Consider the following 26,898-nt stretch of genomic DNA (forward strand, 5'->3'; position numbering starts at 1 on the left):
TTCTAGTCAACCACTGTTATTTTATCGATCTAGTTACTCTTTAAGTTTTAATTATTCTATTGCGCTATTTTAGAATTAATTAGCTTTGTTTTATTAAAAAAAAAAGAAAAAAAAAGCACACAGCAGTGGCCTACTTAAAATCTTACTTAAATCCAATGAAAATGGTGTAGTGTGACCTTAAATGTGACTTTAATAGCTATTTTCCTCCAAGAGTGCCATCGCTTTTTATATGATACTGTAGGTCCAGCAGTTTTACCCAGTTCAATTCAATTCAATTCAGTTCAGTTCAGTTCAGTTCAGTTCAGTTCAGTTCAATAAAACTTTATTTGTCTGTAAGGGGCAATGTAAAAGCACAGTGAAGCATCACAAATATTAACACAATCACTTAAAACACAATGACATACAAACATAAGCCTAAAATCAAAGAACAAACAGAAAAGAAACACCATGTCAAGTCTCTCTAATTGTTGCGGTTTTACTTTATTTTTTTTATATGCCACCAGATGACTGAATCAGTTGAAGGATGCTCACATAACCAAATGTTTGACTTTCAGCCTCATGATGACTAAACACAGAGAGCATGAAAAACCCTCATGAGAGGAGAAAATGCGTATGATTGTCAGATAAAGTTGATGTTTCACACTGATGCTAAGACAGCATCTCACATCTGAGGAACTGCAGATTCCTCCTGAAGAAATCACACCAGTTCCTTCAGATAAATTAGAGTTCGATAAAATGTTGATAGGTCACCTTGTTCGTGATCGAATGTGTTTATTGTTCCCAGCCAGGTTCCCTCAGTGTGGCCACCATCATGTCCGTTCTACCAGGAAAGAAACACACTCCTCTGTTCTGTGAAAGATTATTTTTCTTTCATGCTTTTGGCATTTTTCTGGGCGCCAGCTGGCTGCTTTGTTTTTCTCGTTCTAATAGAAAATCCACTAACAACAGTACGGTTAGAGCACTAAGTGAATGAATATGAGTCGGTCTAGCCCTCATGCGTATAATGATGCGTATATCTTTTGTGGCAACAAGAGCACTGACACGGTTAACGCGACATTCCGATCCTCTTTGTGCCTCACAGTGCAGCTCGGGTTGCAGCTAACATCCTCCCAGCATCGTCACTGATTTGAAGACGCTGATGCTGATGCCGGGTGGGCCCCACTAAGGTTTTATTTGGCATTTCTGTTATTATCACTACATTTCCCACGCTCTGTGTAAGGGTGACGCAGTACATGTCAATTATATATTAGATTTTTTGAACATTTTGCCTCATTCCAGTCATGAACTTCAAAGTATTTTCATGGGATTTTATGCAGAAACGCAAAAGCACAAAGTGGCATGTAATTACTGAGGTGGAAGGAAAAAAAAGAGTCGTAGTTATCCCCAGATTTTACAAATGTAAAACTCTGATTAGTATGGTGTGCATTTGTATTGGACCGTAAATATAATCCAGTGATTACCTTTAGAAATCACCTCACTGGTAAAGAGAGTCCACTAGTGAACAAGCATCAAAGTTAAAATGGGTAAAATTTGGTATTTTAAAGGTTTTCTACATTCTATTGTGATTATAGTCACATAATCATAATCTATAGATCTGCTATGTAATCTTTTGCTTTAAATGATCATTCCAATAACAATAATGATAATAATAAAAGAACTAAGTGAAAAAGTCCTCTACACACTTTTGCCTTAAAGTCAAGAATCCAAGTTATTTGTCCATGCAGTTTATTGCTTTAGCATCAGTTCATAATGAAATACCAAATCCAGGCCCATTGATTCTATTCAAAAATATGTTATTTATCGCAAAGGAAAATTAAATGTTGCCGTAACTCATTTCAAAAAGGAACATGTTCACAAATAGATTCGATGCTTTCTGCTGGCTAAGAATGCAGACGTGGGAATGACGCGACACCTGAGTTATGTTGTACCTTCAGTGATTACTGTGTGTTTTGCACACAATCATGTTGGATATTGAACTAAGTTTTAAAAAGAAATCTAGTTTCTGGCAAAGAAAGATACATTTCTTTTGGTCAGGAAGGTTTTTTTAACAAGTTTTGTAGCGCATGAGAACCTTCCTTGTTCGGTTTTCACTCTGATAATCTCAACCTTGGTCTAAACGCCCTTAAGCCGTCCTCCCTACCAGATACTGGTGGCTGTAACGTTTTCTGAAGTTCTTCTTCACAGATTTTGCTCACTTCTCACTTCTGAGAGGTGTCATAAGGTGAGATTGGCTTGGTATGTTGCAAACTATTTCTCTATTTTACTCCACCATCTTTTCATGGCAATGGAATGTAAACTCTTTGGTTGACTAGAAAGACTCATTGTTGAGGTATTCTAGCTTCATGCCCAAGTCCAACCTTTGAATGACATCTGTAAAGAACAGCTACTGCTCAATACTTTTGAGAGAGAGCCTTGAAAATGACATCCCAGGTCTTTCATTTGAGCATTTTCCAAGAATAAATATACATTCTTTCAGTAATTAGTTTGGTTTCGATTGGCTTAATAGAATGCCAGGCAGGCGCTTGTCAGTGAGTCCACTGTGTCCTAGTGGATTATTGCAACGTAAAATTTATATATATATCTGCCATTTAGACTTTAGACTCAGGAATTCAAAGATTTGGAAGGAAAGCTGACAAACGATAGGTTACAGCACTGAGGAATGTAGACAGACGGTTCCTTATCATTAGAGCACAAGACCCAAATACCTGTTGAAGGTCTTCACATTCATCAGCCTCATGACAAGCACTTCTTGTCATTAGCTGTGTGCTTAGAAAACTACTTCACTAAATGTCAGCAGCTAGCTTCACTGGAGCGGCTCTGAAGCAGCTGACAGCTCTTTGTTCAACACTCCAAGCTGTTTGAAAGACTTCTTCACTGTTTGGACAATAAAGCAAGATAATTCATAAAAAATTAAGAGAAAAGAAAGTGTGATTTGAGAAAGGTTTGGTCAAAACTCCTAGCTCAGTTGTCAGGTAGCTCCGTACATTTGGCACTAGACTACTGCCCCTAGGTGGCACACGCATGGCACTACATATAATGTAGTGCCAACAACAAAACAAACAAACTTGGAGTTAAAAGAAAACATGGGAACTCAAACACTTCATACGACTTTCTTCCAGCCACTCCTTCACAAAGACCGGATACGTATCGCCCAACTTATAGTCATTGACTCACCGTCATGAGGTCGGCACGAATCAATGACTTTTTTTATGACTTTTTTTTTTTTTTAAGTTCTGCATTAATTTAACTCTTATCTGAAAGTTGACTTGGTTATAAAGCAGCTTTTGCATTTTCGTTATGTTAAAAGGACCTAAAATTTGTTGGTGTGAAAAACATTTCCATCAGTTTTTTTTTTTGCTTTGTTTTAAATATGTTTTAATTGGCCCATGCCTTACCATTAAAACAGCCTAGTTATGGTTTCTTAATGACTTCACTGACCTCTCTTTACCTTCTAAAATAGGATTTCTGCTAATTTAAGACTTTTTACAACTAAGAATTACTACAGAAATGTACAGAAGAAAATTTTGATATTTTCTTCTATACATGCTCTCTACAATGGCGACAACAAACGCCTTCCAGTCAACCTGGTAATAAATTTGCACTTATGACACAAAAAAAAAACTTAGCTAGCTAGCAGGGGTATATTAGCAGCTTGTTATCGATCACTTGAGGTACAGAAAGCACTGAAGGTCTGTACTCGACTAAAACCTTTGTCTGACTGAAAGCCCAGAGAGAAAACAAACAAAAAAAAGAATATTCTACATTAAATGGTCATGCCATGACAAAATTTAAGACCTGTGATTAACCCATTTAAGGCAAAGTTAAAAAAAAAAAAAAAAGGAATTTAAGAACTTGTCAGGCTTTAATTTTAGGTGTGCAAATTTATGACCAAGGATGCGTGGACACTGTAAAACTTTGGTGACATTTATTTAATGCAGCACAAACATACTACTGGCACAGAGACAGAATATATGAACTGTACGATTAAAGCCAGTGATGCAGAGGCAGCTGTGAATGACTCCAATGATATCTGGGATAGTTTGTTTTTTTTAATGTATAAAACAGTTTTATTTTTAAACAAATACAGCATATGTCCCAAATACAAACCCGTACATTTATATAAACTGTGCTTTTGTATCCAATAAAACCCTTCCCATAATGTAGTGTAGAGGAGGCCTCTGTCTGGCAGTGTGATGGCTTTAGTAACATCCAGTAATAAAATAAGATTACACATGAAGTTGTAAAAGCACTTTAAACATCAAGTTACAGTGTACCTTCATATAGCAACATAAAACATGCTCAAGAAAATTTGCATGATTAAAAAATATTCTTAAAAACATGCAATACAAAAGAAACCGATTATATCAGAGACTTTAAAATTCACTTAACTGGAAAACCGAGAAAGCTAGGAAAACACGGACATGATGGTGTGTGATGCAGACAGACGCTCCAAACCATTACGAAGTAAATACATCTGACATGAGAGGACGTCACGCAAATCCTGATGATCCAGGGACTTTCTTATCTTTGGCAAAGTGTTCCTGAAAGCCACAGTCTCTCTTAGTTAACGGACTGGTCTCACATGGAGCTGTACAGTTTGATCAAAGGTTCTACTCCCTTCCTTTGGTCTTGTTCTTCTTATTTAGGATCTTGAGGAGGCTGTCAGGCATCATGTATGGCCTTTCAGAACTCCCATCATTCCTCTCCAGGTCCTCCACTGAAAAAGATTTTGTTAAAACTAATCAAGCAGCTGAATCATTTTAACCAAACATAAAAGTTCAAAAAGTATAAGGAGGGAGAAGTTTCATAGACAAAAGCTTGTTTGTTTAATAGGAAAAAAAGGCATCCAGCTTTAATAGTTCAAACAGAAACATGCAGTCAGAGACATTTTCAATTCATTCTTCATCTCAGTGAACTGTTCATATGGATGAGGAAACTTTTCCACCAAGACTATGCTTGGAAGAGTTATCAAATATCTACGACCTAGAAAATAAAAAGCATAAACGTTGCTTCGTCTTGGAAGTGTCAGTAGCAGCTGCGTTTCTATTACAAATCTCAAAACTCTGTTAATATTCTGCTAATGTCAAAAACGCCCCAGAAATTTTGTAGTTGCAGTGTTTCAGTTAAATAAGAAAAGCAATTAAAATCTATGTGAATACCTTTGTTCACATGATAATTAAAAACATGCCATGATTCTCCTATCACTTCCTGTCTTTCTGGTTTGCACCAATTGCAACGTCTGGTTATTGATCATGTGACTCGTGTGATGCAAAGAAAGTGTTCCAATTACAGTTTTAGGAAATAAACCAAAACTGAATTCTAACAAACTTTTCATCAAAAAACAAGAATTTTTCCAAAATTGTCGCGTTTCCATGAAGCAGCTTTAATTTCAAAGTGTTAAATTGCGCAATTATATGGTCAACGGAACGCAGCTACAGATGGAGTAAAATGAAATATGGCTTAGTGTTGAAATAAAGTGCAGGATTATGTAGTTTTTTGGACATTAGTTTTAAAGCTAACTAATGTTTTATAGTTTTAGTAGAAATGGAGGACCAGAGGCACAACATGGCCGTCAAGTTTCCACTGGTTGCAGAAGCAACCATTTAAGAAGGCAAAAGTGTCAAAATGGCAGCCAGATTTCCCACTGGTTTAACTGAGGACATGAACACTATCCCCAAAGAAGAAAAGTACACTGCTGTGCTACTGCACATTGACAGCAAACGCTTCAGATTAGAATCAAATCCTGTCAGAAATCATTCACTTCGTAGACTTTTGAACATTTTACAAAAGTACTCAAACGATAATGCATCGACCAAATTTCTCATTGCTGAATAAGCAACGGAAACGTCAACTGCTGAGCGGTGAGAACCACTCATGAGGTTTGGTCTTTACCAAACCAAGCAAGTAAAATGGTGCTGAATTATTCCTAATTTATTTTAATGAAAGTTGCATTTTAGTTTTACATGTTAGACCAAGCTTGTGAAGCTACTGGTGTATTTAAGTGTGCTGTACTCGTCCACTTGGTTTAAAAAAAAAAAAAAATTAAGTCAATTCAGCACCATTTTTCTGTATCGGATCAGTATCTGCGGAACTAATCAGATATGGCGATACCTGTATTTGTATCGGATGCTTTACATTTAATCATCATCTTAAGTTTTCTAATATTAATAAAAAGGAAGCTTTTTGACGGCTATTCATAACTAAATGGTTCCATTTAAGGCAATTTGTCGCATTGTTCGTCAGTGTTTCTGCTCCTCAGAAAAAAGGATCACCACACTTCTTTGTTGTACTTCTAATTCAGCACAAAGTCCTCATCTCTAAAGTTTGTCCTTTTGGGGATTTCTCAGCCCGCCGTCTTCATCCTGTGGCTGCAGTGCAGGAGAGGCGCTCGGATCTGCCACCTCGCCCTTCCACAGAATCTCCCGGATAGTTGTTGACATGTAATAAGGCCTCGCAGGTGAGCCGTCATTGCGTTCCAGGTCTTCACCTTGATGCATGTGTGTATGTGTAAGTGTGTGTGTGTTAAATGATGTAGTAGAAGATTAGTAGATTGAGAAATAGCAGGATTAAGAGAAATGGAAGTGAGAGAGGGGGAAGAGGAGAGACAAAAACAGAGAGAGAAAGTCAAATGCCAAGCAGAAGCACCCAAAGACATTGCAGATTTTGAAAATTAAAAGTTCATCACCGAGCAGCCACAACTTTCAGGTAATACAGAACAAATTAGCCAAGCTTTTATATGTTGCAGTCATGCAGAAACGTGGCTGTTGTACACCGTATTAAAAGTATTTAAGAATTAGTGAAAGCACCAAACCCAAGAGCAAAGTCGTGAAAAGCCAGTTGCTCGTTCTCAGTGACTGTGTAAACAATATAGCACCGTGATGACTTACAGAAACAGAGGAACAGCGTGTCCACACACATGTCGTATACGCTGAAGAACCCGTGGGCGATGAGGTACGAGCCAATCACCACAGTCTGGATGGGGAAACACGAGCCATGGGCCGTCATTCACAGTACAAACACACAGCCAGGTTCAAGACGAGGAATGAAACCCGACTCAACAGCAAACTCGACTTGTTCCTGAACAGATTCAACCTTGAAAACTGATCAATTTTTTAAAAAAAAGCAAGTTGCTCACCAGGATTGGCACCCAGTAATAGTGGAGGTTGGGCGCTGTATTCTCAAATGCTTTCACTCTTCCAGAGAAGAAAAAGAAAGCAAAGACCCCTGAGAAGAAAAACAGTAAATTTAGTAACACTGGTTCTTAACTGCAAAAAAACTAGTGGTTCCGTTTGTGTTGCGAAGATTGATTTTTAACATCACTTTTAAAAGCAACACCAACTCACCCACAAGCCCAACGACGAGCAGTTTTCCCAAAAACAACAGGAAGTCCGTCACCTTATCTACGACAGCGACCCTGCAGGATGAAACAGGTTATTAAGACAAAAGAAATAAAATAAAAAGTTCACACCATGAGGTGGAGTTTACAATTACCTGAGCAGGTTTCTCGCAAGGAGATTGAGGGCACTGATTGCAGAGGCGCAAAAGTTTTTGCCATGGACCGCCACCTAGAGGCCAAACATGCACATAAACAACAGGAGGGGAAAAGATGTTGATTCAGTAAATGACGCCAAAGCTGTTTGAAATACAAAGAACAAATCTTGGCTTAGTCTCAAGTCATCAAAATGGAAGAAATTTGCAAACATTTGCTTTTGCTGATGTTGGGTTTAGCTAGAGGTAAACTTTTTGCTAGCTTCTTGAATCCGAAAATGGTAATTCCCAGACAATGTTTGTTAAAAAAAAAAAAAAAAAAAAAAAAAAACAGAAGAAGAATTTGTACCCCGACACAAATTTAGGGGTTATGCAGAAAAGAGTTAATATTTCTGTTAGGGATGCACAGAAAAAAATCTAACAATTTTAAGCTTCTGAGGTTAATCCACAAAATGGCATCATGGATTTCACAGTTACTAACTAAAACTGGGATTTTAACTTGTTAAGTTTGATTAATTACATTGATTTTACTGCGCTGGCCAAAATAAAAAAAAAAAAATTCACAAAAGTCCTGAGCTGGAGCCTTTGCTCCACAATCTGCACGCACATTGCAGATTGTGGACTTACCACAATCTGCAATGTGCGTGATTAAGAATCTTATTCAAGTCCCACCACTATTGGTAACATTTCCACTCATCCTATCCATTGACATTTGTGAAATCCTTAATTGCAGAGCTGAGCAACACTGGATGTTGCTCCTTCTCACACACAGTGTGACAATGCCTCTAGTCCCAATTAAGAATCAATAGGAGAAAGGTTTCGTAAGGCTCCTGTATAGTTACCGTAAATAATAATAATAAAAAAAAAACATTAACAGCACAGCAGATCAAAGATTTTCTCTTCATTTTTTTAAACTTTTTTTTTTTTTTTTTTTACACAATATAACGTTTAATAAATAACTAAGGTCTGCATAAAAGGTGGTCAGCAAACTCTAATGTATGACCTTCAACATATATCTTCACCAAACACGCACCATAATGTAGGCGTTTCTGTTCATGAACTTGATGAATTTCTCCAAACACCAGAAGCAGCACTTCAGACAGCACAGCAGGAACTTTGCAAATTTGTTTTCGGCTCCTGTGAATGACAAATTCAAGAGACAAATCTAAACCCAAAGCAACTTAGAAACCACTTCAAGGACATGTCACAGTCTCAGCGACAAAACATGGGGCTCCACAGAGAAACACACCTTTCAGCTTGTGGTCCAAATATTCCAGCAGAACTCTGATGATCTGAACGATTGATAGGATTAGAGAACCAAATGCCAGAGACCCTGTGTGATACCTGGCGGGAAGAAAGGAGGAGGAAAATAAAGCAAATATTAGTGCTTAATAGTAAGAGTGCATCGATTGCAGTTTTCAGACCAATCAGTTTAAAAAAAAAAAAAAAAAAACTGACGTGTTTTTTCTAATTTGGGAAATTTTCTTTTTTCCAAAAAGTCGCTAAGTATTGCAAAAAAAGTTGTCAAGTTGGGGTAACTATTGTTAACCGTGTAGGTGCAGATGTGACCTGGTGGCAGACGTGGCTAGAGTAGCCAAAAACTGTACTCATGTAAGAGTAGCACAACTTCAACATATTTTTCTTGAGTAAAAATAAACATCCATGAAATTACTCAAAAATGAAAAGGTGTTTGGTAAAAAAGGAGTAAGAAAGTACTGAGTAACTAATCAAAAGATCTCTTTATTTAAAAAAAAAAATGCCATCAGATGGAATAAAGTATTTTATAGATCAAATGTACCTTAGAGATCTCCCCATGGCGGAAAACACCGGGAAGGTGGGAATGTCGCCTGGCTTGGAGAAGGCCCAGTAGTAGGAGGCGAAAGCCCCAGCTAAAGACATCTGTCCCAGAGCGATGACAAAGTTGGCGCACCAGAAGAAGAGGAAGACATTGTAGAACTGCAGGGCAATCAGGTACTTGTGGTAAACCGTTTCTCCACCATAGTAGGCAAAATTGCACTGTGAATCCGGGCAGTCCGCTTTCATCTTACTTGTGGAATAGTTCTGAAAAACAGAGGTAGGAGTGACCGCATCAGTAGGATCTAGAAGATTTAGCACCAAGCTGCTGTGGCAGCTTTTTAAAAGAACTGTAAAGAGATTAAATGGAAAACTCACAGCAGGATCACAAGAGTTTCCAGAGTGCACACAATTCAACTGACTGACCACTTTGTAGATGGCATCGTTGGAAGTGGACAAGAAGCTGCTCTGTCAAGGTAAATGCAACGATAGACCGAAGCTTACTGCTGGCCTGTCGGGGGATCAAACCTCCAAACACCAGCATTTTAACGTGAAGGATACTTTATGAAACATTGAACCATCATTGGGCCAATATTCACACAGAGTCTAATTATTATTTATAAGGATAAAGGAGGTCATAAATGATCTTCCTGTGGGAATCACACACGGAGAACAGAACAAAGTCTGACTTGATGGTAAACTAAGGAAGTTTTAAAAGAAAAAAAAAGCTGCATTTCCGTTGACCATATAATTGCACAAATTGAGATAAAAAATGGCTTAATGGAAAGACGGCAACTGTGAAAAACTCAACTTTCAATTGAAAGTTTTGGCGCTAGGGTGAGGTGGGGTTCGTTTTTTGGCCATATTGAAATTGGTTTACTTGGCAAAACTGCAATGGAAACACGTTTGACATCACAAGAGTCACATTATCAACAACTGGATGTTGCCACTGGCAGAAACCACGAAGAAGCAAACAGGAAGTAGTTGGAGGTTGATGGCGCGGCATGTTTTTTAACGACTCATCGAATTTATACATGTGTGATTTTAATTGCATTTCTAATTTAATGGAAATTGTGTTTTATCAACATTAGCAGATGCGCACATTTGTAATGGAAACGCAGCTTATGTTTACATTATTTTTTCCTTTTTACAGCCATCTGGACTTGATGCACTTAACATGCTCTGTTTTCAGTATGTTGTTCAGAGGAAGATCCCTCCCACCTCCATGTTCAGTATAAATAAAGATGAGCTTCTGTGTAAATGTGTTAAGAGGTAAAATGTTCATTTATTCTTTGTTTTGTTTAGTGCCCTTTGTAAAGTACTTTGGCTTTTTTTTTGTAAAGGTCTACATAATTCAGTACATTTAAATGAAACGGCACAAAAACAACAAAGCACTGGGATTAGATGGTAGAAATCTAACTTTAGCCATTCAGCTTCTCATAACATAAGTCTAAACTTTTGTTTTTTTGCTTAAATCATCTTTTTGCAAAAATAACTTGGGTAATTAATTTAGGAGACTGCTGACATACTGCTGCTGTAAAAAAAGGAATAACAGAGGAAAAAACTAAAAATTTCACTTATTGTACAATGCCTGTTGAACTTTGTTGAAAAAGTTAGCTTTTTTCTATTGAAGACAAGTAAGGTCAGGTTATCTAGAGTCAAAGCCGTTTCTTTGCAAGGCTGCCCTCTGCTGGCTGATCAGGATCAGGCGACAGAAGGCAAGTGGTTCATTTTGCGGATTACTCCTTACTTTCAGATCCGTGCTGGTTTACTACACCTATGTGCAACTGTTTATCAAAAATATGAGACAAACAGTACAAAGTGAAGGATACACAGCAGTTACGGCCCAGTAAGCGACGACTATTGTCAGGAGCAAGAAGGTGAACAGCGGGTAAAACATGGAACACATCATATATCGAATGGCTCTGGAAAAGAAGAGAAATCCAGGTTAGCATGGTCCAGATTCTGCCAAGGCTTCAGAAAGTACCAAAGTGTTCCTGTCATGCTGTTCCTATGGCAACAGCAGAGCTTTCTCTGGTCGTTTCTCAACACTCAAGAACGTTCTTGTGTTCTTGGCAAGTACGCACCCTGCAAGAACAGCTCAAAGTCCGTTCTTGCCGAGTTCACAAGGATGCAGTTCGCTAGTTCTCCAGTTGGAACAGGGTGTAGTTGATTATGTTGTCACTCAGCTAAGATCTTATTGTCCAGTTTAACACAGGAATTATTTTTAAATTTATAATGGAGGAAAAAGTTTATTTCACATATGTCAAATATGCACACAAAAAAAAACATTAATTCTAAGTGGAAACACCTTCAAAGCAATGGGCTTTAATTGTTATTTATTATTTACTTATAAATAGGCCTTTCGCGATAAATCAGTTAATCGCACGATAAATTAAACCTATCAACCTCATTTTAATTATCGGCTTTATCGTCTCTTCCTGCCTTTTTTCTTTCTCTTAATGACACTGAATGAAAAATGGCTCTGCTCCAGTGCTCTCCACTGACCCTCCCTTCCTCATTTCCTTAGTGTAATGTCCAGCGCACATGACACGAGTTGTCGGCCCATTTCCTAAACCTGAGAGACACATTAGCCGACAGAAATCCTATGTATAATGGTTCGATTGGGTTCGATCGTGCCATGTGGTGTCCAGCCACATGGGCACAAAATAATGCCTACAAGTTCAGTTAACTGGACTTGTCATTTTAAAACCAGGCATTAATCAGTGTTTTACTAGAATCTACCTGTGATGCATGTGGCTAGAGTCAGCGTAAAGTCTTGACTGAATGAAAATCATTATAACTTATTTATGTCACGTTAACGAAGATCAGCTGAAAAGTTACCGGGTTTATCAACTGCGGTAGCAATTTGGCTTCAACTCCTCTCTGTCATTTTTATATTCTTAGCATGAAATGTTAAATAAACATTAATGTTGTTTCCACATATCATCTCCAATGTCCGTAATTTCCCCTCAGAAATCGCGGAGGAGAATCCGCTTTTTCTGATTGGCTACCTGTCACATTCAACAGGCAGCGTTAAACCCCTGATTTAGATCGGAGCGGCCACAACGATCTAAATCACACTACAGGATGATCGGTTACGAAATCACCAGCAACAATCTTAGACCAGCCAACGATCTTAGATTGTCCTAAGGGGAAAATAGGGGCAAAAAAAAAAAAAAAATCGTGTAGTGTGATCTACTGCATTAGGTAGTCGGATGTGCCCATCTTCTCTATTTAAATCTAGTGATCACTGAAGGGCAATATAGTATACAGACTTCATAATCTGCACTCTTTTGGTTGAATGCAATATTTATTTCCACTTTGGCTTTATGTTGTTTAGTTTTTATTCAAGTACGTTTTTTGTTAATGGAGACTGAGAATCCATTAACACTGGAACTGATTCAGTTTATCAGTTCCAGTGTTATGTGTTCTTTTGAAAATAAAGTGTATCCATCTATGGCAGGAAATCGCATGCATTATTAGTCATTTCCATTAAATCAGTGTCAAAAGGTCTTGAAACAATATTATCGTTTATCGCAATAATTTTTTAGACAATTAATTGTCCAGCAAAATTGTTATTGTGACAGGCCTACTTATAAAATATTTGTCTCAAAAATCAAATAATAGATGATGACCAGATCGAGTCATGCAGTCGATCGATTCGTTCCTTATTCCCCAGGTTTGCAGAAGATCCATAAGGAGGGAAAGTTAAAACAATGATTTCATATTTAATGTTTTACCAACCACCGTCTGGCAGAATTGCTGTCACACAACTGGATGATTATTTTACAACAACTACTAAACACTGATTAACTTATTTTTTTATTATTATTATCATAATCAGGAATACTCTTGTAAGATTCCAGCATATAAAGAGAGAAACTATTTTATGTAGAAATGTACATAAAAATAAAAAAATAAATAGTGACCTTTCGCCTATTAATGCAAATGCTAACTGTTTGTAAAGATTTCCAGTCATGTGGAAGCTAAAAGATCAAGACATTAAAAAATATGTGATGCACGCGCCATCATGTTTTTCAAAGTACCCTGATGAAATCTTACTTGCTGGCCTCTTTGATGAGAGCAATGGCAATGAGGATCCTCTTCCGCAAGAAGATGAGCAGCAGGATGATGATGACCTCCACGATGGCCAGGATGATCACTAAAACAAAGCAAAGAGAGTGAGCTCATCCAAACCAAACAACAGAGAACAGGTGGAGGTTTCTAATCACTCACCAAAGGCCAGCCATGTTTGTCTGATTTGCAGGTAGACGGTGAAGTCTGTCTGGAAGCCCAGCTCCTGTAGAGTCACGTTGGCGCCCGGCTCATTCTTCAGGCTGTTATACTCCATGTAGCAGTGGAAGATTCCTAAAGTAGCACATTAATGGCAAGTTGAACAGTGGGAACAGTAGAAGCTACTCCAACTGGGAGAACTACTGGCTTGACCAGATTGTGAAGCAAAAACCACTCAATCGTTTACTGATTTCAGTAGCAGACCACATTGTACAAACCTCCAGGACAGAACAACATCTTACAGTCAGAGGAAGTTTCATCAATATTAATTAGGTTAATTAGAATAAAACTGAAAATATATGACATGCCCCCAGTGAGCTTAACTTTCAGGAATGTTGCTCATCTTCTGAGCATCGCTCTAAATATCAGCCCTGTAGAACTCCACCCTGCTCCGTTTTTGGTTCTGCAATACCAATTTCTCTGATATTGTACGGTAGTCGCCATGATGCCCCAGCTTCCTGAATCCACTTTGCTCAACTTTTCAAAAATGTATTCCAAAGCAGAGCCACAGAAAAACCAAATAAAATGGAGGAAAATACAATGACTGTGTGCTTCTGGCCCTTACCGTATCCTATTACAGCTATGACAGCGATGATGATGATCCAGATCATGATGCCGGCCAGGAAGCGCATGAGGACGACGAACAGCAGACTGAGCAGCATGGCGATAACCAGCCCTCTGCAGAGGAAGGCTCAAACATTAGACACAGAAACACACACAGTGAACACAGTTGACAGTTAAAGAGGAAGTATTTCCAGGCATATAGTGTCATTTTATAACATAATCAAGTATGTTAGTGTCAGTTGATTTATATTATTATATATATATATATATATATATATATATATATATATATATATATATATATATATATATATATATATATATATGGCATTTTATAACAAAAATGACTTCAAGAAATTTCACTTTGAGATTTAACTTCTTGAAATTGGGGCTCTGTCTCTTTAAGAAGCTCCTGCTCTTTCTGAAACTCCACTTTCAGGAAGTGACCACTACATGGCTATTAAACCTTTAGCAATGTTTTTACCAGCGATGCACTGAGAAGCAGCTCCTCTGAGCTCAGTAGATGCACAGCTCCACCAGGTGTTTGCTAATTGCTGCTGGCTAGTCTGAAGGAGTTGAGTGGGAGAATCTCAGGGGAGGGCTGAGATTCTCCCTCCCCTGAGAGGGAGAAGCAGAATTTTGTAAAAGGCACCGCTGAGGAAGTTCCTCCTCAAAGGCGGAGCTAAGTCCACCCAGATGTTCTGCACAGCTGAGTGGTTGCCATGGGAGATTAAAGGATTTCTCAAACATGCATGAAAGATTCAAGGCAACACTCCAGGTATGTTTTTGATGAGGGAATAACATAACGCAATGTAAAGCTCAAAAAAGTTGATTTTACATAATACTTTAAAGTAGAAAAGAAATAAATACTCACATAAGGATCCAGTACCAGGAATGCGTGTAATCCTCAAATATTTTCATAACCACCTGACGAGCCTCCATGAGCACAGTGGCATTCCTAAGAGATTCATTTCCACAGTGTGAAACCTGATCGCCGCCACGTTTTAATAACCGCTTTGGTGGCGTTTGGGATCTGCTGTGTACTCACTTTACTCCATCCACAAGATCTTTAGCATCCCGTTTCTTTCCTTCTTCATCTTCAAACGTGGTGCTGTTTCCAACAGTTACTACACCTCCTTTCAATCCCAAAGCTGGAAAGCACCTACGGGTGACTAAGGAAGAAAGAACCACACTGAGGTATATAGCAGCACGAAAGGTTTGTCAACAAGGAATACGCTATAAAACTTTTGAATATCTTTAAAAAATATTTTAGAGTCCCATCAGAAGCATTAGTTTCAGTAGCAATTAGCTAGCTAGCTAACTTTTATATAGATTTGCCACAAACCTGAGTGTATTTTATTGGGATTTGATGAAATTAACCAAAGTAGTGCATAGAAGAAATCTGAAAGGTGTGGCCTACATTTCTATACAGTTCCCTTTACTTTGATATCCTTGAAAAAAAATCTGGTACAATCAAGCCTTCAGACAGACAAAATCTAAACTGTGTAGTATTTTAGAAAGTTGTATTTACACAGTTCACCATGTTTTCACTCCCTCTTCCCCCCAGCCAAATGTTAACGCTGCAGACGGCCATTATCTTTGAATCCACAGCTGGTGAGACCAATCTCTTTGAGAAAGTCAATACACTACACAAACACACACACGTATGAATGCTGTAAATTCCTGTAAATAAATGGAAAATGTTCAGCTTTGCAGGCGCTGTGTAATTTCCCCTTTTGCAGTGATCTTTTATAAAAACAATCAAGGACTGTAAGGGAGCTAATTTGGGACCTTGTCAGGTTATCAGGCAATAGGCTTCAGACTGACTAATATCATTTTTAATATTGCAAATCGAATGCTTTCAGTTGTATGTAATTAATGCGACAGCTTCAGAAGTAAAAAATCCACTAACATGACTTGCTGGGGATCAGCATAGCGGGGCAGAGTCTGTCACGAAGAATTTCTTGTAAACTCTGAAATACAGGATCAAAAACAGGCAAAGGAAGAAACAATGATTATATTAATCTGCACTAATCTAGATACTAAAAAATGCTACAGGGGGGGGAACTCACCATCGAACGTGTCACAGTCTCCTTGCAGAAGTTTTTGTAGTAATTAAATTCTTTGTCGCTGGCAAGGGCTTTGGCTAAGGTCATGAACTTGTCGGGACACTTCTCCACGCACAGCTGAGGATCAACATTTATAGTAGAAAAGTTTTGTCAAGTGCAGATAGCGGCAGGGAGGATAAAATCCAACAACAACAAAACAAAGTTGTGATGCAAAAGGAATACAAACTAGAATATCCCAGTTTCCCCAGGTCCCTAAACACAACACTGAAGAGACTGAAGATGGCCGAGTTCACACCTGTGTGGTTGGACACTGGAATGAAAGCAGCACCATGGGGCTGGCACACTTCATGATGTTGAAGTAGAACAACTTCCTCTTATTCCTGTGGGGAAAAGAACATTTTTCTGGTCGACAATATTTTATGCAACAGTTTTGGAAAAAGCTTCCAAGACTGAAAAGTAGTTTGAAGGGTTTCTTTATCTAATGCCGTTTTACAAAGCCTAAACCACAGAGTTTCCCACAGTGTGTTAAAATCCTAGCGGGCCACTAGGCTTTACTTACCCCTCTGCCCCATCAGGATAAGCATAGTTTGTTTGTGTAGTTTCATATCTAGATTTGCTCAAAAAGTAACTCACTCGAGCGGAGTCCCAGGCTGTCCGCAGAAGTCGCCTCTACTATCTGTTGGGTAGATTGCCTTCCTTGGATCGCCCTGGGACCAGGCTGGAAGCACAAAGATTCAATGGAAATGTTTACAGCTTATAACTGGATTTCTTTTCTTTTTTTGTTTTTTAAATTAGCAAACCAGACTGTGAATACTTCCTCACCGAGTATTCCCACTGCAATATAGCCCAGTATAGCGATAATAAAGATGATGCAGCAGACGATATCGGTGCAGGACCTGGAGAGGAGAAAACGATGAATGAAAGCCTTCATCAGCGACACAATGAGAAATCCAACCCTGCAGTCCTGGCCTCACCTGTTCTGGATGGGTCCCTTGAAGGAGGGGTCGTGTTTGAAGGGCTCACCTGCAGGAAACAAAGACCATCCAGAACGTAAGCGTATTAAAAGGAAGAACTGGAAGAATTAACTTAAAATAACATCCCACCAGAATTATGAAAGAGAGAAAAAGAATAATAAACAAAAAAGTTAGTGGCATCAAGGTCTATTGTGATGGTATAAATTTCCACTAAAAATCCCTCAGAAATTTTTAGATTCTCAGATATTTTCTTAAAAACAAACACACTAAAATTTCAATTTTGTAAAAAATTGACACATGAACTGAAAGATATTTTAAATATTCAAGATAAAAAAAAAAAAAAGACAAAAATAAAAGCCACACACAACCAAAACCATAAATAAAATATATTATGAAGTCTCATCAAAAAAAAGCATCAAAATCATCAAGATCATTTGAACTTATGCAATTAATTTATTGTGACAGACTTCCATACATGATATCACCATATAATCACCATGTAGTACTTTCACTAACCAATGTTAACCAGCTTATTTTAGCACCTGCCTGAGTAATTAATTTAGTGCTTATCCAGCATTTATTCATGGGTAGTTTGGTGGTTCTGAATTAACAAGAGCTAAGAATTTAACCAATTTCTGGTTTCATGGGGCTTTAAGCCAACAAACAGATTCCTGTACAAACCCATTTGCGTTTCCCACCCTGTGGAACTCCATACAGATCGGGCTGATTTCAGGTCAACCCACAGTGACATGAAATCAGCCCGATTTCAGTTCAGGAGAGGAACGGTCAGTTCCTCTCCACAGTGAGAGGAACTGACTGTTCCTCTCCTTTCTTCTGTCAGCTGATGTTTCCCTCCAAGCGCAACACGCCCGGCAGCAACCTACTAAATTCCTTGTCGGTGACTAAGCCGGAGCAAAACCATGAGAAATCTGCCCCTGTGCTTTACTTTGACTAAACCGATCATATTTATAAGGAGTACTGAGCCAAAACTTACTTTCCATCAAACCGTTTTGACATGTATACCAAGCTATGTCCCAAAATCAGAGATATGCAAAAACTAGTTACGTTTACTTGAATAAATTGGGAGAAAAAATTAATTCAACGAGTCATTTTACTGCATTATACTTTTAATTTATACTTGAGTAATACTATATTTTGAAGTGTCTAGTTACTTTACCTACCTTTGGTTACTTCACTAAATGGTTTTAACCTGAAATGCACCACACACAGAGATACACACCTACAGTTTATGTTAAAGTGAGACTTCTTGTTTGTACACAAGCTTTCTTGCTGTAGTTTCATTTTCCTTCTCCTGAGCCTGCTGTGGTATTTGGAGGTCAAGTGAAGCTACAGTAACACGGGAGAAGTTCTCACTGGAAATACTTTGCATCTAATCTTGTCTAGCAGGTGTGAATTGGTTACATCATGTTATGAAAATGTTGGATTTGGAGAAGAATGTATTATTAACCAGGTATTTTAGTCTTAAAAATGGCAGAATTTCATATTTTTGTCTGTCTAGCTGCCTTATTTTAACAACTTGAATCCGTACTTTCGTGGTCCTGTGAAATCTATAACAGATAAGCCAGAGCAGGCTCTCTTTCCTTAACCCTTGTGCGTGCGAGGACTGAGACAAACGTAGAGGACTATGGCAAATGATACAAGTTTTACGTGTGTGTGGGGTCGTTTGGACCCCATTTCTACATACGAGGGTTAAATGTTTCACTTCATTTAGGCATGAACGCTTGTCTGCACTCTGGTGCAAACCAAACGGGAGAAAACAGGAGTCTTGGACGGTTTGCTCACAAGTAAACAGTAACAGTTGGCCTACAGTGGGAAAGCAAAAGGACCAACTTAAAGAAGTGAACCAGAGGAAGGAAGTGGCACATCATTACAGATATATCAGACAAATCACTATAACAGTGTCTGTAAGAGCAGGAAAAGTCACATCATGTCCCTCTTCTGTCTTACTGTGTGCCATTGCATTAATTTGAGGCCAAAAAAAAAATAAATACTTAAATGTGAAGCTCATCTTATCTGCATCGTCAAAGGTCTAAAAATCAGCTACTGTCCTCTTCTGATCTACTGAGAAAGAAGATTGACTGATGGACCCACCCACCAGGTCATGTCTGCATGTTTGCAGTTAACAATAGTCAGCGACTTTCTTGCAATATTTAGCAACATTTCAGACAAAAATATATATAGATATATAAATAAATTGGTATCGGGTAAAATTGGAATTGGCAAGTCGTGCTCAGCCTGAAAAACACAATCGGTGCAGCCCTACTTTATATTTGAATTGCGGCTACATAATACAAGCCATGCTTTGTGTTAAACGGAAGTCCGTCTGATAATGAAGACATTTGTGTTTCAGAAATAAATGTAGGATTCAAAGACCCTTCTTCATAAAAACTCTGAAGGAAGACGATTAAAAAAAAAAGTAAAACATGAAAATAATTATTGACATTATTACCATTTCTAGCAATAAATCAGTAGTATAAACAGTGAAGCTAAATTCATGACTTTCTATTGTATCTTCCTATAGGTCTGCATGCGTTTAGTTGAGGCAAATACAACAGCAAGCCTCCAACCACTTCATGTCAAAAAGGGCACCAGTCTCATATTTCATGTGTGCTGCCATTTCAGATTGTCACACCTGACATGCTGTCAAGTCAAGCTATGAGACGAATGTTTGAAATCCCATCGGAGCATTTCCAGAACGACAAGCAGAAAAAAAAAGTCAGGTCAGTATTGGAAACAGATTTGACGTCCAGCTTGCTGCTCTAACACACCTGAGCAAAGAAAAAAAAGCTGCCAACAGTAGCTGGCTCCCCACAAACACAAACTGAGGCTCATTCTACTTCAAAAACAAACATAACTCTGATGAACACAGATCAAACGGAGGCTTGAGGAGTCGTTACCGTGTTTTCCATAGCGTTCTTCCTCCTCGGACATGTTGAAGCTTGCTTTCAGGGCCAAGATATGCAGAAAAAGTTAACTTCTGCTCCCGCTCTGCTCCTGCCAGTGAATGAACGAGGGGAACGCAAACGGAGCACAAAACCAGTCCGTCCTGTCTGAATAACCTGCAACACTCCTTCTTTTCTATTTTTCTGAAAACAAACTGCTTCCACCTGCCTGCATGTCATCAGTCTCCACCCTTTTCCCACAGACCTCATGCTGCGCCGGGAAAATGTATAAAAGAAAGAAAAAAAAAAAAAGCACAACAAAAACACAGTTGTGCTTTACGAGCTTACGATCACATAAGGATGATGGGAGTGGAGAAAATTTTTAGGATGTGTTCAGGAAGAACGGAAAACTCCAGCATTACATGTTTATAACCGATTAGTTTTAGGTGTGGGGTTTTGAGCCAATCACCTGCTGGTTAGGAGGATGTGCTGCATGATCTCCCCCTAGTGGAGACCTTTAGACACTGCATTGGAACTCAATGAGGAAAAAATCCAGAAGTTCTATTTTTTTGTAGCCGTCTTTGATGGCGACCGGATGTTTTGATCTGCTCCCTCTGTTCTGCATTTAGACCGTGTTAAACCAATCTGTTACTCAAACAACGAAAGCTCAGACGGACCAAAGTGTTGTAAATGTTTTCCTCAGATGTTGAGGGAGAGAAGGAAAGGAGGAGGAAAAAACATGAAATGACAGAAAGTTTCCATCTGACCTGCTCCTGTTTCATGGCCAGTATTGCAGCTCTCAGCAGTGCTTTCAATGTTTCTGCTGACAGGCAAAATCTAAACTCCTATTAAGCACTACAATAAATTAAAAAGGTCATTTTTCTCCATTTCACTCATCACTACTAAATGTAAATGATTCAATTGGAGAGAGAAAAAAGAGAAAAAGAATGAATTATGCAAATGGAAATTGAGTTTGTTTTAATTAATTATGTGATTAATTGATTTATTGCGTCACATATTAAAAGAAGAAGAGGGTTATAGGATAAACTGAATGTACTTTTGAGGTTATCATGTGGTAAAAAATGTCTTGAATAGCAAATGCAATCAGAGATATTAGGAATATTTGGTAATATGATTTGATCCTCGTGCAAACTGTCAGTGCTTGTCAATGTAAATAAACTCAAACATCTTGGACACGCCTTATCTGCTAACAAACACATTGCTCTCCATTTCTATTTGTCACTTTGTTATCCTTTCTACATCGTCCACCAATACATTTAACTTGGTCTGACAAAGACGCTTCAAACCGCCTAAAGGAAACAGACCTGATAGCCTCAATTTTCAGTCACAAATATTTGCAACTGACAAGCATTCCTTTGATAACGTTTCTCTGGAACAACATCTAATCACATAAATAAAGTCATCAACCACTGGAATGTGCTCTCATTCCACCCCAACAGACGCAAAGCCGTCTGTGTTTGTGACATGCCGATATTCCAGGTTTGGTTTGAGTTCCGGCATCAATTCGACACATCAGAGGGCGAGGCCGTCACTGGGAAACTGCAGAGCAACCTGGTCATGTAACTAATCCCACACTCTAATTTCAAAATCCTCCTTTCGTCAGACATGTGGGATGATGTCTAATTAGAGAGCTTCAGAGCTTCAAAGGTAGAACCACAACTTTTATGATTGATGCCAGCATTGAGAAGCTTTAATCTTTTTCCATAGTGTTAGGCTGTTAACTCCAATGAAATATCCCTTAAAAAAAAAGAAAATTGCTGAAATGGGAAGAAATAACAAAAAAAACAAACATTTATTTGCCCAGATTCTAAAGAAAGCGACATTTGATTAGAATAACCTGAGCCCAAGAAGTTGATGTTATCTTTAGACTAGACACTGAAGCTAATGAGTCTCAACATTCCGTGACTTCCCTCCCCTTATTGTCTTGATTCCTCCCTCCACATTCTATAATGACGGAAAATGTTCAAATCTCTTGTGGTGAGTCATCTCCCCATCAAAAGCCTACATGCAACTACAGAGTGTTGCAAAAGTATCCACAACCGTAGGATTTCTTCACATTTGTCATTTTATAACCGCAAACTTCCACTTACTGGGAATTCAGTGAACACAGTTAAACACAATGCTGAAGTGAAAATAATAATAATAAAAAAATGTGTGGTGCAACAACACCACACATTGCATTCAACCTAAAGTTCAGACTAAAAATTGTTGCACATTCCTATTTGCAAAACAGCTCAAGCTCAGCCAGACTGGATGGATTCTCCAATGGATCAAGGTCTGGACTTTGATGGTCCATTCTGTCTCTGATGTGTATCTCTTGGCTGGGAAGTGGGCTAGCTATTATTGCAGTAACACTATGCTAGGATCCGTTATCAAGATGACGCAGTTGGGAAACCTTTAACTCCGGGTTACGACTGCATCCCTCAGTAATAGTCTTTAATTAGGGACAAAGGGCGTGGATTTCTGGATGCAATCCTTGCTTTTCAGTCCAAATCCAGATCTATTTATGGAGCTACTCAGGAAGCAACACAATAAACTATCCATGAATCCTCTAGGGAATTTGGAAAGCCCTCCGTTTTCTCCAAAGTGACACGACTGACCGAAGCGTCGGCACTGCTTCTGTCAGCCATTGTTGACGTCCAGATTTTCCGTGTCTGGCTTCTTCTGGTGAAGAATTATGACGTATTTACGCAAATGTTGGATAAAATGCGAAGTGAAACCACAAACATTTTGAAAACAATTGGAGAAGATTCCAAGTTAGTACTATCACATATGAAAGTGGCACAAATTTGATGTTTTAGTGGGTGAAAAAAGCATATTGGACCAGTTCATCTGTTCAGGCTGCTGTGTGAACATAGCCAGTCAAAGTTATCACACTGCTTAAGAAGTCAGAAGTGACAAATTTTGTGTTTGTGTCCGTTTCGGTGGTGGTGGTATTTTGGCTCGGCTGGGTAGATAAGAACCACCTAAAATAGGCGCTAGCTCTCTGCTAGCGCCTATTTTACAGTGTAACAAATAATATCTGTTTTTAGCTCTGAACAAGAGCTGTGCTGCTCCTCACCACAATTTTATTTAGGTTTCATTGTCTCTAGCAGCCTTTATTTGATAGTGAATTGACAGGAAAGTGGGTAATGAGAGAAGGGGAAGATATGCGGTAAAGGTTGCCAGGCCGGGAATCAAACCTGCGACAGCCGCGTTGAGGACTAAGTAGGCCTGTCACAATAACAAATTTTGCTGGAATGTTGAAATCTAAAGCAGAAGAAGAAGAAGAAGAAGAAGCAGCCCATTTTCATTTGGCACATGCTAGTAGCAGACACAAAGGATCAGCACTTTTACTGTTACCGTTCAGAAACTACCGTAATCAGTTCGGTTAAATCTAAACTTGGCAACTTTTTCAGCTGCAATAAATGTGATATTCAATTGACCTGTTATGACTCAAATTTTGGGTGCCCGCCCCCCTCTGCTGCTGCATCGTTGTGGAAAACCTGGAGCGGCAGAGATACCTGCGGCTTATATGTGTGTTTACTGTGTTTTTTTTTTTTTTTTTTTTTTTTAAACTTTGGAGTTGCGGCTTATAGTCCAGAAAATATGGTATTTATTTCAGAAATAGTGTTATTTCCTGGATTTATTCTGTAAAGAACCCAAAGAGGCTTATTTGATTGTGCTTTCTGGAAAACAATACAATTTTACATTTAGGCACTCCTGCAATCGTCACACTTTTTCTGTCTGGAACCTCGAAGATTGGTTTTAAATAAATGTTCTAGTTGTTTACACTGTCTTTTCGTCTCGTCAGTCACATAATTTAAACAGAATCTCTTGACCTTTTGAATGGGAAAATTAGTTTCTGAATCGAATCGTGGCCCTAAAAGTCAAAATCGAATCACTACACAATGAAAGATTTACATCTCTCCAGCTCTTTTCCTGTTCCACACAGCTGAATCAAATGATTCCACTACCTCTTCAGCATGCCATCGAGTCTGGCAAAGGCCTGCTAACAAGACAGTAGATCTCGAGGCCTACAGTTTGGAGACCCCTGATTTAGCGTTCAGTTATTTTTCAAAGATAAAAGCCGTCTCCAGCCAGCTCTGAACATGCTCTGCACAAGTTTAGTCACATGCTTTTGTTTCTGTGGGTGGCCTATTGAGAACATCAAAGTGGAAGTGTGTGGCTGCAGTAGCAGAGCAGGTTGTCACTGATTGCCAGATTACCTAAAAAAAATATCAGAAGAAATGAGCTCACAGCAACCTGCAGATGTAGGCCGAAGTGACTTCAACGTACACAACATAGAAGCACTCGGCTCAGGTTTCAAAACCACTTCTCTACACATGGCACATAATTACACCTAATCTTTAGCAGGGCATGTCTGCATAGCTGCTCTCTGATCCTGTCATTGAGGTTTCTTCACAAACCAGACCCTGAAATAACTCAGAAAATCCTCCACTGCGCTCCGGAGAGCTTTAGGTTGTTTGCCGTTTCCTCCTCTCCAAGTCAGTTTTAGGTTTGAAGATGCATTTTAAAATATTAGTTTTGAGTGTTTTTGTGGGTACGCTTCCTCAGGGAAACCGCCGCTGCTACAAAAGTGAGCTCTGGAGCGAAGCCACTGCCAATTACTTCCCTCACGCCAACATGCAAATGCATATTCCTTGCTCTGTGTTATGATACTAAACTGAAACTTGCCTTGTTTTTGCAAGCAAGCACTGAGAGAGCGAGAGAGAGAGAGGGAAACAGAGAGGATGAGGAAAAAGAGAAAGCAAACTTTCTTGGAGGCTAAGTGAATCAATTAGCCATCATGTGGCAGGCGGAGTGGAAATGGGTGTGTGCAGGCACACAATGGAGGAAAACAGAATGCCAGCAAATGGAAGGGTTGTGTTTCTCATTTCTGCTTGTCAGCATCCTGCAGGGGAACTGTAGACAAACTTTTAAGCTGTACAAATACCTCAAAACCACCTAAAGACTTGCCAAGCTGCGTGTAAACAAACTCGTCTCAGTACTATGTGTTGTTGTTTGGATTTTTTAGACCAACAAAAAGTAATAAAGTGGCATTTTGACTTTATTTCAATAACCCTCAGAGACCAAACCTGAGTTGTTTGGGGAAAAAACACTAAAACTAGCTTGTGAAACATGGTGTTCAGAGTATCATACTGTGTTGGATATTTCCGATCATCAATAGCTGTGTTTCCATTGACCTTAATATTCCACAAATTGGGATTACAAGAATAACGGAAACACACCAATTTTGAATAAAACAAACAAAAAAAAAAAAAACGCATAGTTTTCAACAAAGACTTTTTGCGACATGATCTTTTGGCCGTATCGATATATTTTGCAAAATAGCAATGGAAGCACTTTTTTTCCACATCACACGAGTCACATGATCAACAACCAGATGTTACAAGTGGCGAAGAAGACAAACAGGAAGTGGTAGGAGGATGATGGCATGTTTTTTTTTTAAATAACGCATTAACAAGCTTATTCACAAGTGATTTTAGCTGCATTGTTATTTATTTAACTGAAACACCGCAATTGTGAAATTGTGTTCTTTTGACATTAGTAGACTTTTTAATGGAAATGAAGCTAGAGATGAGGGAAGCTGATCAGACATGATGGAATGGTAAATGTAAAAGTAATGAAAGAAAACTTATTAGCAGCTGCAGAAAATGTTTACCTTCCAACAAAATAGTGAAACTAAACATACAAAATTGTATGCTGTATGTTTTTTGCTAGATTGGCCAAGTCAAAGCTCAGACCTAAACACAGTTTAGAATCAGCAGCAAGAAAGATACTTTTGATCCAATCTGACTGAGACTGTGTTATTTTGCAAAGAAGAATTTACAACCGTTTCTGTCTCTAGTCAATATTTGCGAGGGGTTATTAAAAACAAAATGCACGCCACACCTTTAATCTGCTTTATGTTGGTCAGTCACATTTTATTAACCTTACAAAAAGTGAATCCATTTAAGGGGAATGCATACTTGAACCAGACCAGGGCGCTGGACAGGCGCTATTTTTAACAGGACACATATTATTATTACCAAAAGCTCACTTTGGTATGAAACGAAACAGAAAGACTGGCAGCTGACTTATTAGCTCTATAGATAGTTTGCCCCTGCTTGCCTCTCATACCAGTCTGAGGAATGTGGCAGCAACTGGACGAGCACAACGTAGACTGGGACGCTTTTCATCCTAACAATGCACGAAGTGCTGCCCCAACTTAACGCGAAAGCATCACGCGCAACATCTTTCAAGCCTTATGTTCGTTTATTTATTTACGTACAAAGCACGAGAGATAAAGTAGTCTTTACACGAGCTACCAAAGGATAATTATTTGTTTTTATTTTTAAAGGAGAAAACAGGAGACTGAGAGCTAATGCGTCTAAAACTGTTTTCACTACGTCACCGTGAGAAACTGCCGCGTGGAGGAGTCAACCAACAACTGGTTAATATGTAACTAATGATAAGGTAACCGGACAAATAAAGCATAGCATGGCTCGGAGCTTTAAACAATTACCATATTTCTTCTTCTCCTCCAGCTCCATGATGACGGAGTGTTTCTTCTGTAGTCCAGCTGCTCACAAGCGAAGGCTAGCGCATATTTTACAGCTCGGACTCCAAGTTATTGCAGCGCTTTCCTCCGTTTGGTTACTTTGTTGAAGTCCGCTCAGAAATCTTCCCAGACCCATAAACATTTCAGAGGGCGTTCCTAGCTGCAGTGTGCTGACCAATGACAGCGCAGGAGGCTATGATTGACACGGTGGCCAACCAATCACCGACTGAGGCCGGGTTAATGTT

General features: G+C 38.8%; 1 protein-coding gene across 4 annotated transcripts; it reads right to left on the reverse strand.

Moving 5' to 3' along the window:
- Window positions 1-3,914: 3,914 nt before the first annotated feature.
- Window positions 3,915-26,786, reverse strand: LOC106931916 (choline transporter-like protein 2). Of its 4 annotated transcripts, none has more exons than XM_088008106.1 (22): window positions 26,618-26,784; window positions 17,186-17,234; window positions 17,034-17,107; window positions 16,845-16,929; window positions 16,507-16,591; window positions 16,215-16,328; window positions 16,055-16,115; window positions 15,191-15,314; window positions 15,017-15,100; window positions 14,144-14,256; window positions 13,522-13,653; window positions 13,348-13,447; window positions 11,115-11,207; window positions 9,661-9,745; window positions 9,287-9,549; window positions 8,738-8,832; window positions 8,522-8,625; window positions 7,492-7,565; window positions 7,344-7,414; window positions 7,136-7,224; window positions 6,888-6,972; window positions 3,915-4,717 (listed from the first exon to the last, which is right to left on the reverse strand). In XM_088008106.1, exons 1-22 carry the CDS (start codon window positions 26,643-26,645, stop codon window positions 4,611-4,613), a joined length of 2,115 nt encoding a protein of 704 aa, XP_087864232.1. In that variant the 5' UTR covers window positions 26,646-26,784; the 3' UTR covers window positions 3,915-4,610. The 4 variants fall into 4 exon arrangements, with proteins under 4 accessions (XP_087864232.1, XP_014865787.2, XP_014865786.2 ...); XM_015010301.2 differs by lacking the exon at window positions 26,618-26,784 and adding an exon at window positions 20,104-20,355; XM_015010300.2 differs by lacking the exon at window positions 3,915-4,717 and adding an exon at window positions 4,803-6,487 and having other exon boundaries at window positions 26,618-26,786.
- Window positions 26,787-26,898: the final 112 nt, after the last annotated feature.

Source organism: Poecilia mexicana, unplaced genomic scaffold (genome assembly GCF_051168715.1).
Source record: "Poecilia mexicana isolate PSO_F unplaced genomic scaffold, ASM5116871v1 scaffold_8, whole genome shotgun sequence".
NCBI lineage: Eukaryota > Metazoa > Chordata > Actinopteri > Cyprinodontiformes > Poeciliidae > Poecilia > Poecilia mexicana.